Consider the following 14,015-nt stretch of genomic DNA (forward strand, 5'->3'; position numbering starts at 1 on the left):
CATTCGAGTCAAGTATAAAATAGCATGCAGAGGGGCATCATCGGCCACCTTTGACACATTTCAATGATTGGATCTCAATAGATTTAAAAATTAATTTTTTTTTAAAAAAAGTTATTTGATTTTGGAAAGACATCGTTAGTCATTGACAGATTTTGACAATTAGGTCAATCATTGAAATCACCTTGATCTTATGATCTACATATCTAAATATCAAAATAATCTAGACTGAACATTTAGGCACATGATCTTTTCAAATTCAAACATCTGGCTGTCTTGAAAATTATTTTTAGAATTATCTAGACTAGAACCACGCACTAAAAAGACCATTTTGAAACTTGTAGGATATTTCTTCTATATTTATGTAGACCTTTGAACTTTGAAATGGGCATAGCACCCATCCCCAGTGTTTTATTCAAAATTGTTGAATTAATACACCAAATCTTTCTTGTAAAAACTTGTGAGGAAACAGAACAATTAATCAAATACCAAGTGCAATTATAAAAGTAAATGAGATAATCAATTTATATGAAAAACCCCTCTCAATGTGAGGAGTAAAAATTACGAGACTGAATTCTACTCAAAAGTTCTACTAATATCACCAAATTCGAATTACAAAATTCTCTCAATAGTCACAAGAAATAATAGACAAAACAAAATTAATCTTATCTCAAATCAATAAAATAACTAAAGAGAAAAGGAAGAACATACCAAACCAAGAGACAATACAAAGATGGCTCGATTCCCAAGGATCTTGCCTCCAAAACAGATCTCCACCGTACAGATCTTAGAAACACGAGTCCAAAACTTACCCTCCAAATTTTAGCTCAATCAGATCAAAATAGACCATCCGATCACTAGTTCGATCATCGTTATGCAAGCAAAAATAGAAATCCAAGCCAAACCACAAATCAAAACAAAAATGGCTCGATTTTCAAAGATCCCCACCACTAAATCAAATCTCTACTGTTCAGATTCTAGAACAAGGAGTCTTGAACATACTTTCAAAATTTCATATCAATCAAAGCACAAATGACCGTCTGATCGGCTGTTTGATCACAGTTGCACAAGTAAGAACGAAAATCTGAATTTCTCCTAGAAATTTGTCATTTTTCTTCCATATTTCCCACCTATTATGAACAAATTTTATACTCTAAGAGGTCAAAAAAAATCCTAATTCATTAAAGGTATTTTAGTCTTGTGAGATAAAAATATTAGTAAAAGAAATTGAGTTATTCTTTTATGAAATGCCTCAATTATTACTGGGCCATTATTAAGACATCCTCCAATTAAGAGGAAACCGACCCAACAAAAACAGCACAATCTAGTGAGATTTCAGGTTGGGCAGGGGCAGCCACCTTGAAACCATTGTTTTTTATTCAATAAATGGTTTTTAGACTTTCTGAGGCTGTTTTATTCCAAAATCCCATGGAGCTCAGGCATCCCATTTTTCGATTCAAGTTTGTTTTCTTGATTGGACTTCATTTGTCCCAACTCTCAACTCAGACCTTTTTATGGATCTAAAACTTGTAAAACTTTATACTCGTGCAATTAGTGTCCTGAAACAATATCAAGATCAATTAACAGTAGTCAAAAGCAATTCGCAAGTATCAAAAATAAATAAAGCAAAATATAAGTGCCATGTTGGTGATATTTCAAGAAGAGTAAGCCCGAAATTGAGTGTCAACACTAATTAAAATTGCCAGAACATCATCGTCCAAAAATGAATATTTCATTAAATTCTCATCGATCACAAACAGTGCTAAACCTCAAAAAGATCTTTTACTAATACTATGGTGCTAAACCTAAAAAAAAAAACCATCTTTTGGCATTTTAATTTCTAACAGGCCAGCGGGGGGTAAAAAGACAAAAAATAAAATAAAATAAATTAAAACTAACTAACCTATCTCCTATCCCTAATTGTTCGCAACAAACTGAAAATGCTAAAACCTCCTGCTTAGCTTAGCTACTTGATGACAGAATCTTATTGCTTGAAGTTAATGCTAATCGGGAATGAGACTGCACCATCACCAATCACGATTGTATGCCTCCCGGCTGGCAAAAGATGGTAAGCTGCGTAATCCACTATGCCAAGGCTCTTGCAAGCGTTCACCACAAACTTCACAGCCTCACTTCCTCCTGCTGCCACAAAAATTCTCTGGAAGGCAATCAGCTCCTTCGTAGGGGCCCCGACAACGCCTTCTGCGGGGACTTTGTAAACCATCACAACATCACTTCCATCCCTGCTGCCCACATTCTTGACCTCGACCTCGAACTCTATGTTGTCGTCACAGTTCAAGTCGTCGATCAGAATTGCAGGGCAAGGAGGCTTGTAGGCACTTGCATTGTAGTTCACGTCGCGGCAATGCTGCAGCTTGTGTAACTTGATGTCGAGTGATCTTTGGGAGGATTTCAGGGTGTAGTTGAACTGCGTGTAGCTGAGTCCGTACCCAAATGGGTAGATTGTGGAGCCATTGAAGAATTTGTATGTTCTTCCCGGGTAGCCTAAGCTGTCGATTGGTCTCAACAGAATGGAGGTCATTGGCAGCATGTCGACATAGTCAGCCCCGTACCATGTGAGAGGCAACCTCCCACCTGAAAATGCATTGAAATGGTTCCAGTGAATTGATTCATTCAAATATCTGTAAAAATGGTGCAGTGGATATGGAAGAAGAAAGCCTACCAGGATTGCACTTCCCCAACACAACATCTGCTATGGCTCGGCCGCCTTCTTCACCGGGATAACCTGCCCATAAGACGGCGCCAATCTTTGGATTGTTGTTGGCGAAAGAAATATCAATTGGACCACCAGACATGACTACAAGAATGACAGGGCCTCTGGAGACGCTGGCAACTTGTTCGATCAGCTGGGTTTGGTAGCCTGGAAGCAGCAGATCAACTCTGTCTGAGCCCTCGGCCTCTACTGACAAGTCCAGCCCCACTACAATTACAGTAGCATCAGCTTTCTTTGCAGCTCTCATGGCCGGGAATATTAAGCTCTCATTCTTGCATGCAATATCGGCGCAACCCCTTTCATACTCCACTTTTCCAAATGCAGAGAAGCCATCAATTGGGGAGACATATCTACAAGGGACACCTGTACAGATTTTGATTAAATAGAATCACTAAAAAAGTTCCTGTGTTTTTCCTCTGAAACAACATACGTACCCGCATAGTTTCCGATCATGGCTTCGGTGGCGTTAGCATGAGGCCCTACTACTGCTATGGTCTTTATTTCACCAGAGTTCAAAGGCAAAGTTTCGTTCTCATTCTTGAGAAGAACAATTCCTTGCCTTGCTGCTTCGGCTGCTAATTCAATATGTTCTTCGGAGCACACGTCAGCCCTTCCCAGGGATTTGAACTGAGGGCTCCCATCAAAATACCCAAGCCTCATTAGCACAGTGTAGAGGTTTTTGAGTGCTTTGTCTACCTCTGCCTCCCTAACTTTTCCTTGTGCCACTGCACCGGCCGCGTAATTGCCATAGAAGCTGCCAATTTTATACCCACAATCCAAATCCATACCTGAAGTTCAAACAACAATAGGTTTCAATATATGTGTAAAGGCAAAATTAAACTCTGTATATATATGCTAAAATTAAGAGACTGGCCTGCTTTTAGTGCTTGGGCAACAGCGTCCTCTGGTGTGTCACCGAGCCATTTGTGACCATCTACCATTACTTCCAGTGAATCACAATCTGAAACTATGTACCTGAAAGCAAAAAAGGATGAAGAAAGTGATTTTGAGTTTTATTTTGATTGCCAAGATTTCAGATTTCATTCTCCATACCCGTGAAGATCCCATTCTCCTCTAATGGTGTTTTTCAAGAGCTGCGGATCAGCACAAATAGGTATGCCATTGATGCGGTTAAACGAGCACATTACACTGGTAACGTCGCCATCCTTAACGCACATCTCAAAGGGTCTGAGAAAGGTCTCTTTCATGTCTTGCTCGGTCACCTTCCAAAACAGAAAAAATTTCAGCTTCATGACTATCAAACTTAGAATTTACTCATCGACGTGTACTTAATTACTATATTTGAGTACCTTTGAATCAAAATGAAACCTATCGGATCCAAGCCAGCTCTCAATATCATATGCAGCATAATGCTTGCAGCATGCAGCAACCTTGAGAGGTCTAGAGTTCAAATTTGTGATGAGGTCAGAACCGTCTACATCTTGCAAGCCCCTGACATAGTTTGTTGCATATTTCCCTGCCACTAGAGGGTCTTCGCCAGGTGTTTCTTGGGTTCTTCCCCACCTAGGATCCCTCGCCACGTTGATATTTGGACTCCAAAATGTCAATCCAGCATGCCCCAAGTTGTGCATGGCTCTTGCTTCTGTTGAAACAACCTGCAATAATAGGCAAGACATATATAAATTAAAGGCATCCAAGTTTTTTTTTTTTTTTTGGGTTTATGTGAACATTCACCTTGAAAAGGAAAAAAAAAAAACTCATAAACTGGCAATGCTTTCACAGAAACATGATTCATAATTAATTAAAGGCAAATATTCTTCCCAGAATCAGTCTCAACTATTCTAAAAAATACCAATTCGAGTAGAGAGGAGAGTTGAGACTTGGAGTTGGAGGAGAAATAAGGATAAAAAATTCCTTGACAAAGAAACCTTAATTTCAAATTATATATTCCAACGAGAGGAAGAGCGGGTTATCTTCTTACAAGAGATAATTCACAACATATAGACTCAAAAATCATTGATGTGCAGAGGTATATTAAGTGCTAGTGCTCTACCAACTAATTGAGCGAGTATGATTAGCCAACCAATAGAGGATTCCAATGGAAGAAACATTATTATGCTCTCTGTGAAGGGCTCTAAGCAAGCCAAGATTTAAAATATAAAGACTCAAATTAAGTTATCTACTCATAGCGTGCAAGTACTTAGAAAAGAAAGAAAACAGAACGAAACTAAAGCAGAGCTCAATTTTTTTCAATTTAATCGAATAGTCCGAGTGCTTACTTGGCCAATGGTTTTCCAAAGGGACTCGTTGAAAGTTGCAGCGGTGAGAATAACGGTGGGGAAGCTGGTGGCACCGGGGATTTCGTCGTCAAAGAAGGAGCCAGGGCTGCCTGGCTGGCCGGTATTGGAGACGCCATGCAGCGCCTCCGACCACCACTCGTACTTGGGCAGTCCTATCCTCTCCACCCCAGTGGCCGTGTCTCCGAGCTGCCGCGCCTTCTCCTCCAGCGTCATCCGATCCACCAAGTCCTTCACCCTAACTTCATAGGACAGCGACGCGTCACAGTACGCAAATTCCTTCATCTCCAGCCCCAGCTCTTGAAACCTCGAGGCATCGCAGACGTGGGCGTCGCCTCTGGCACTACTTGATGATTTAGAGGCATGGGGATGAGGGATGGTTCTAGCAGAAGCTGCAGAGATATTGGAACTGGAAAGCAAGGCAACAGAGATAGCAAGAGAGAACCAGAACAACCTTGCCTTGGGGGCCATGGTAATGCTATGCTAGCTCCTCTTCTTCCGTGGACAATATGGATGCTCGGTATATATAAAATAAAGGAAAATAATGCTGCAACCATGCATTCCTTACGCCCATATATGTAGAGGACACTGGGAGAAAAATTAGCTTGCAGATTGCTTTTGTTTTGTTGGATAAGTACAGTTAATTCTGTTAAAATTAGAATTGCACCACCTTAATCAATCTTCTCCTAAAGCTCGGGTGATGGATGATTAATGGATAACCATGTATTATGATGTTCTCAACTAAAGACAAGTTTATCTAGATAAGTGCACTATTATAATATATATTTCAGATAAAGTACAGGTTATATGACAGTCAAATACATCTAGTGAGCATTATTACACTAATTTTACCAACTAACTTAAAAGTAAATACAGAGAAGGGAAATTAATGAAAAATAACACAAAGTTAAATTTGATATTTTGAAAGATATATACGCCAACAAGAAAAAAAAGACCCCGTACGTGTCATGGATGTTGTCTATGGCATGATGTCCAAATAAAAACCCAAAAATAGATTTATTACACTTCCTATCATTGTTGTTAAAATCCCGATTTTATGCGTACGATTTTACGATTTTACGATTCGAAGACCCCCAAACGATTCAAATCCCATGTAAAATCCAATTTGGGATAAAATCCTATAAAATCTCGATTTTACATGTACGATTTTACGATTTTACGCTTCAGAGATCCTCAAACGATTTTACGATTCAAATACCTCCATTGATTTAAGTTGTAATTTAGAGGATGCTTCCAACGTCTCAATGTCACATAACATCTGACATTGGAACTTATGCAATGAATTGTTATATTTTGCCTCTAAATTGGAACTTGATTTAACATTGATTGCATAAGTTCCAATGTCACATAACATCTAACATTAATTGGATAAGTTCCAATTTACTTGATTTAAATTATAATTTTTACTTGATTTAACATTGATTGCATAAGTAAATCAAGACAAACAAGTAATTAATTAATGGACCACCCAACTCCAAATCGGGATATTACTTGATTTAATCAATGTTAAATCAAGAAAAAATTGCAATCTAAATCTAATGGAAGACGTTGGAAGCATCCTCTAAAGAATTTTAAACTATATTTTACTTTTAAATTACCTATATTTTGCCTTTAAATTGCCTATACCAACCTGCTAGTTTTTGAGCTATATTTTGGAAATATCATCTTTTGAATTATAATAAGGAATAATTAGGTTATTAAATGATATTAATTCATTTTCTACAAAATTATGTTATTATAAATATATATTTACAAAAATTAAAGGGTATTTTTAATTATCTCTAAAATCTTACGATTTTACGATTCGATTTTACGATACGATTTTATGAACCCTTTGTCGATCCCACTTAAAATCCCGATTTTAACAACCTTGCTTCCTATGAATGATGATAAAGATAATACATTTATTACGGTAATTATAAATATAATTAGATAAACACACATCTATTATCAATTACCTTTAGAGATAGAGTTTTGCAAGAATCTTTGTCTATAACAAATTAAAGAAACAAGTTGTGTTCAAATTGTTATAAAACTATTACCCTGACCTCCCTTTAGTAATTATTGAGAAATCTGCATAATTTTATAAAACTTAAAAAATACCCCATATAACCTAAATCTTAGGGGCTAATATGATATAACTTTTAATCAATAGAAATTGTATGGTAATTTTTTAGATAGTGAGGGGTGCTCCCTCTATTTATACTGAACTCTAGGGGTACTAAGTGTAACATATTTCAATTTTGTTCCTTAAATTCAAATTATTTCCCATTCATCTCTTATATGGATAATACAAATATTAGTTTTATGAACATATCTTTCTTGAAATAGCTAAATTTTTGTTTACAAGAAAAACAAAATTGTGTTTGTCTCGTAATTGGATAAATTAATTGGACTTTTTATACATACTAACTCGCCTGCATTAGTCCATTATAAATAAGTTTGCATTTAATTAGACAATAAAACTAATAAACTTGTGTTTAGAATGACACAATTTTTGTTAACCTTAATCCCATATTAGATAAGTTTTTCTTTATTCCAAAAACTAGTTTTTTATTCCAAAGTTAAATAAATTGAAAAGTATATGTTTATTAATTTTAAAAATTATTTTTGGGTGTCTGATTATTTAACTTGTGATAATTATAACTCAAGATCCTAATTCATATGTAATTGAGTTACCTAATTTGACTGTAATTAGGACTTTGAATTTGATTGTGATTAAGATATTGTCAAATTTGATTTTTGGTGAGATTTATCTTATTTGCAGGAATATCCTTTTACATCATCTTCTAATCAATATATGATTTTTTATGTATATCCATTGATCATTTTAGGTTTATGAATAGATGCCTAGGTCGCTGGAATTAGCGTAACAATATTACTTTTGTTGTAGTAATATTTACTTGGTGATATTTTATTCTTTTTATCCGTGATTTTTTTAGATTGGATTTTTCACGTAAAATTTTATATTTATTTATATAATTGATGATTTGATTGTGGTTTATTTTCGATTCAATTTCATAACATAACCATAATTAGCAATCTTATCTTCTATAATTGATCAACATGGTTTTGTTTCTTGGCAAAAACAGAGCAATAGATAAAGAATTGATTATTATCAGCAATAATGCAATCCTTCTTGAATTTATGAATTCATCGTTTGTGGGAAAATTGATTATATATATATATATACAAAAATCTTAATATCACTCACAAAATCAACTGAAAAAACTTTATATCAGTAAAAATTGAAGAAGCTAATTATTTTTTTCCGCATAACAAGCCATCATCTAGATTTAAACATTATTTATAAATGAATAAATAATTCAAGATTTATTTTAATAAATCAAATATAAAAATAAAAATCAATAGTGTCAGATAGAGCTTGAGTAAAGAAGGTCGAAGGCGATGAGATGTGGCAAAGGCAATAGGATTGGAGGTGACGATGTCGCGATGGAGTTTGAGGCAGCGAATATGATAAAGCGACCAAGGCAATGGGCTGGGGGCTGTTATGCCGTAGTAGAGTTGGAGGCGGAGTATGCAATAAGGTGAAGAGAAGAGTTGAAGTCAGGGCAAAGAGATGGGGGTGGAAATGAACATACAATCTAGGGCAAAGAGATGGGGTGGAAATGAACATACAATCTAGGGGTGTTCAAAAAAATTGGTGCACCATAAAAATTGGTCTTTTTTTTTTTTTTGGTGGTCCAAAATGGTTTGGTGGCTCGAGAAAATATAAAAATATATATATATATAAAATATATTATTATAAAAATCACCCCAACAACTCCTGAAACCCTTATTATTATAAAAATTACCCTATATTTTTATAATATATTATATATTATCGATAGTTATTTTCAAACCGTGGTAAATTGTACCAGCAATTTAGTTTATTGAAAATGGTTTAGACCGGTCAAATCGCACCGTGCACACGCCAATACAACCATTGTATTCTCTTTTCAGAATAATAAAATTATTTTTGTTAGAAGTTAGAATTCTTTAGGGAACGTAAAGGTCATTTTACCTTGTTATGAAATAACTATTATAACAAAAAAAAATAACTTTTCAGAAATTTGTCACATCCATATAAAAGGTGTACATTCATATTTTATGTAACAAAAATTTAAAATAATTTTGAGAGTTAAAATTTAATTTATAGACTTAATTTTTAAAAAAATAATTATTGAAGAGTAAAGGTCATTTTATTTATAAAATAAAATAATTTAGCCAGCAATGAAAAATTATTTCAATATTCATAATATTATGACAATAAAATAATTTTAAAATATTCAAGAAATACATAATATTTTTTTTAACATATATGATTTTTAAATTTTAGAAATAAAAATAAAAAAATTGTAATTCATTAGTGTTTAATTTCATCATTTAGTTTATCTGAATATTGTGAATGCAAAGAGTAATAGACTTACATCACGATATCTTTTTTTCCTCATTCTAATTTTGGTTTTCGTATCAAGGATCTTAATTTGTGCTTTATATATGGCATTTCCACTATAAAAAAAAAAAAAAAATCCAATCCTACAAAGGATTGTTCGTGAAACAACTATCAAGATTGTTCAAACTATATTTCCTAGTATCCTCCCAATATTCATTGTTGTAACATTATTTGCTCTATTATACTCAATGGACGAGATAGTAATAGATTTGGCCATTATTTCTCAAATTTTATTTTATATTTGTTGTATAAGTTACATTTTTTACTTTGTATTTGTTGTAAATTAATAATTAATAATTATATTTTATGTGACATTTTATATTAATGTGTTGCATTTTTTGTATTAATATATAAATAGTTACTGTTTTATTTCTCTCTTTACAAATGCTATTTTGATCATTATTAATTATACTTGTTCATATTATAATTAGAATTAATAAATTATAAAATATAAATTAATAAAATAATATATAAAATAAATAATTAATTAATTAAAATTTATATTTAACAAAATTTAAAATTAAAAATTGAGTGTCTTAATATATATTAAAGTAATAGAGTTTCTATACATAGTTTCTCGCCAACAAACTGTCTCTAAAATTTTTATAAATTTTTTAATTCTATTAATTAATAAAAAGTAAACATTTTTTGTCATATCTTCTCATCAATCAATCTCTCAGTTAGTCGAAAGTAAATATTATTTCAGAGACATATGAATAGACAACTTAAACTATTAATTAAGTTATAAAAAAATCGTCTATTTGTAAAAAATCTTATATTTTATTTATATCTTATTTTAATATCTTAATATATATTAAAATAACAGAGTTTTTGCACACAATTTTTCGCCAAAAAACTGCCTCTAAAATTTGCATTAAATTTGCATGGGTTTTTCAATGCTATTAATTAATCAAAAATAAATATTTTCTATCATATCTTCTCATCAATTAATCCCTCAATCAATCAAAAATAAATATTATTTTTGAGAAATATAAATAGACAACTTAAACTATTAATTAAGTTATAAAAATCATCTATTTGTATAAAATCTTATATTTTTTTATATCTTATTTTAATATCTTAATATAAATTAAAACAGCATAGTTTTTGCACACAATTTTATGCCAAAAAGCTGCAGCTAAAATTTGTATTAAATTTGCATGGCTTTTTCAATGCTATTAATTAATCAAAAATAAATATTTTCTATTATATCTTCTCATCAATTAATCCATCAATCATTCAAAAATAAATATTATTTATGAAAAATATGAATAGATAACTTAAACTATTAATTAAGTCATAAAAAATGGTCTATTTGGAAAAAAAATTTATTTTTTCTTTATATCTTATCTTAATATATATTAAAGTAGCAGAGTTATTGCACACAGTTTTTCGTCAAAAAACTGTCTTTAAAATTTGCATTAAATTTGCATGTGTTTTTCAATGCTATTAATTAATCAAAAATAAACATTATTTTTGAGAAATATGATCAATAGACAACTTAAACTATTAATTAAGTCATAAAAATCGTCTATTTGTATAAAATCTTATTTTTTTTATATCTTATTTTAATATCTTAATATAAATTAAAGTAGCATAGTTTTTGCACACAATTTTTTGCCAAAAAGCTGCCTCTAAAATTTATATTAAATTTGCATGGCTTTTTCAATGCTATTAATTAATCAAAAATAAGTATTTTCTATTATATCTTCTCATCAATTAATCCCTCAATCATTCAAAAATAAATATTATTTATGAAAAATATGAATAGATAACTTAAACTATTAATTAAATCATAAAAAATCGTGTATTTGTAAAAAATCTTATTTTTTATTTATATCTTATCTTAATATATATTAAAGTAGCAGAGTTATTGCACATAGTTTTTCATCAAAAAATTGTCTCTAAAATTTGCATTAAATTTGCATGGGTTTTTCAATGCTATTAATTAATCAAAAATAAATATTTTATGTCATATCTTCACATCAATTAATCTCTCAATCAATCAAAAATAAATATTATTTTTGAGAAATATGAATAGAGAACTTAAACTATTAATTAAGTCATAAAAAATCATCTATTTGTATAAAATCTTATATTTTCTTTATATAATATATTAAATAAACTAAAATAGTTTGCAAATGTTTTTTCCTTCCAAAAATTAATCTGTCAAACTGTTTTATGCCTCTAAAATTTGCATTAAATTTGCATGAGTTTTTCAATGCTATAATTAATCAAAAATAAATATTTTTTGTCATATTGTCTCATCAATTAATCCTCAATCAATCGAAAATAAATATTATTTATGTGAAATATGAATAGATAATTTGAACTATTAATTAAGTCATAGAAAATTGTTCATTCATATAAAATCTTATCTTTAAATCCTATATATAATAATATATTAGTCAGCCAAAGTATTTTGCCAAGTGACAATCAATAGTGAATTTTTTTCCCTCCAAAACTTGCATCAAATCAAAGGTAATGATTAATTAATTATTAATTTTACTTTAATGATTATATTATATTCATAAGAATGTGATACCTTGAGTTTTTTAATGCTAATTAATATTTAAAGTATCACATTTTCAAGACTATGGAAGAAATCAAAATCCATATTTTTAACATTTTGTTATTATTGAAAAATCATGTATTGAAAAACTCATTCTCACTCAAATTTAAGAGTTTTAATTTATATTTATAAATAAATATAATATAATAAATAAAAAATAATAAACGTCTTTGAGTGGATATACTATAAGTTTTATAATATTTATTTATATTATAAATAAATATAATATAATAAATAAAAAAATTTATAAGTATTTTATCAAGTGACCATCAATCATGAATTGTTTCTTCTCCAAAAATTTTATGGAATGACAAGTAGGAAAATATGACAATGTACTTAATATGTTAATTATTCTTTAGCACATTAAATGGTGGTATATTAAATTAAAGGTGTTCTCTATTAGTATATTGAATAACAGATAATTAATTAAACTTAAATTTTGATAAAATGATGAGTATTAAAAGAAAAAAAATTATAATTATCGATTCTGCAGTTATTTAAAATAACGAGTTTAATTTTTTTATTTTTAAATTTATAAATCTATTTTAATTACATCTTCCATGCATCGCACGGGTCTACACTAGTTAGTGACAAAATAGGCTAGACTAATTCTACATTAGCGACAGAAAATGTTCTGTCACTATTTATTGACAGAATGAATTTCGTCACAAAATAGCAAAAAACAAATTTTGCCGCTATTTAGCTATTGTTGCTTGATAACAACAATAAATTTATTTGACTAGAAACGTCATTATCAAGTCGTCTGAGCCTACAAAAAAGAAACAATCAAAAGGTGCAGGGATGTTTCCGTGCAAATACTTCGATATTTAAATTAGACACTAAAGATGATAAATACTATATTAAAACCAATATTAAAGACGTCCATTTTTTGGATTGTGTGATTGCTTATTTATAGAGAAATATGAAGTAATATTAATTAATCTGGGATTAGAATTAGTGTAGATCGCTTATCTTGACTTTTCTTAATCTTGTTAGAATTAGGATTCTTATAAATAACGTTTATCCTGATTTTTTCTAATTTGGCTAGGATTAAGATTGTTATGGATGACATCTATCTCTTATAGATAACGTTTATCTTTTTATTTTTTTGGGATAAAATTTCTTATGGATGATTGTTTATCCCAATATTTCAAAATTCTTTTTGAATTAGAATTCTTTATAGATAATTTCTTATTCTTTTCTTGGAATATTCAAAAAAAAGAATTTAAATGTTGGAGTATTATCTAGTTTGTGCGTTTGTATGGGACCCCCCACGTATGAAAAATTTACACATTTTAGCCCAAAAATATTATTTTGGGCTTTCGGGTTTTTTTTTTCTTTGAATAGGTTTTTGCCCATGACACAACAATTGCTCCCCTACTCTATTGACTAGGAGTCTCAGGAGGAAAAGTATCTTGCCCTGCAGCTCTCTTTCAAGTTTTAGTTGTCATTTCAACTATGACATTTTCGTATTCTGAACTTTCATAAGAGCCAACTGCTTTGAGATGATGAAACAGGTGTCTTGGCAAACACACATGGTACCGAAGCTTCTACCCTCATAGTAGAGATCCTTGTGTTCCATACTTCCTCCCCTATAAGCGTTGGCACAACTCTTTCATGCACTCCCAGCTCTTTAGAAGGCGAAGACTCTTCTTTTCCTTGACAGTGGTGATGCTTGCTAAAGACTCAATGCTTCACAAAAAAGATCTTCAAATCCTCTTAAGAGCGTTAGACATGGAATTGGTGATTATGCTCGTTATTGGCTAATATACGCATCTATATTTTGTTAGGGGAAGTATTGGCATATTGGGAATTTTCTCTAAATTAGGGGTGTTTGTGATGATTGTCATTCCATTTTTTGGTTGTCAGATTATTTGTAGAACAACGGCTATTACACCATTTGGTGACCAGGCGAAGCGGTGTAAGTCACTCACAAGATAACAGATATTATACCTCTTTATCGTCAGGCTATAGACC

At 31.2% G+C, this 14,015-nt stretch overlaps 1 protein-coding gene across 1 annotated transcript; it reads right to left on the reverse strand.

Annotated features, from left to right (window-relative positions):
- Positions 1-1,981: 1,981 nt before the first annotated feature.
- LOC127813552 (probable beta-D-xylosidase 5) lies at positions 1,982-5,310 on the reverse strand. Its single transcript, XM_052354575.1, has 7 exons — positions 4,972-5,310; positions 4,042-4,347; positions 3,785-3,954; positions 3,606-3,706; positions 3,166-3,519; positions 2,681-3,094; positions 1,982-2,592 (listed from the first exon to the last, which is right to left on the reverse strand). The coding sequence occupies exons 1-7, from the start codon at positions 5,272-5,274 to the stop codon at positions 1,982-1,984; spliced, it is 2,259 nt and encodes a 752-aa protein (XP_052210535.1). The 5' UTR covers positions 5,275-5,310.
- Positions 5,311-14,015: the final 8,705 nt, after the last annotated feature.

Source organism: Diospyros lotus, chromosome 11 (genome assembly GCF_014633365.1).
Source record: "Diospyros lotus cultivar Yz01 chromosome 11, ASM1463336v1, whole genome shotgun sequence".
NCBI lineage: Eukaryota > Viridiplantae > Streptophyta > Magnoliopsida > Ericales > Ebenaceae > Diospyros > Diospyros lotus.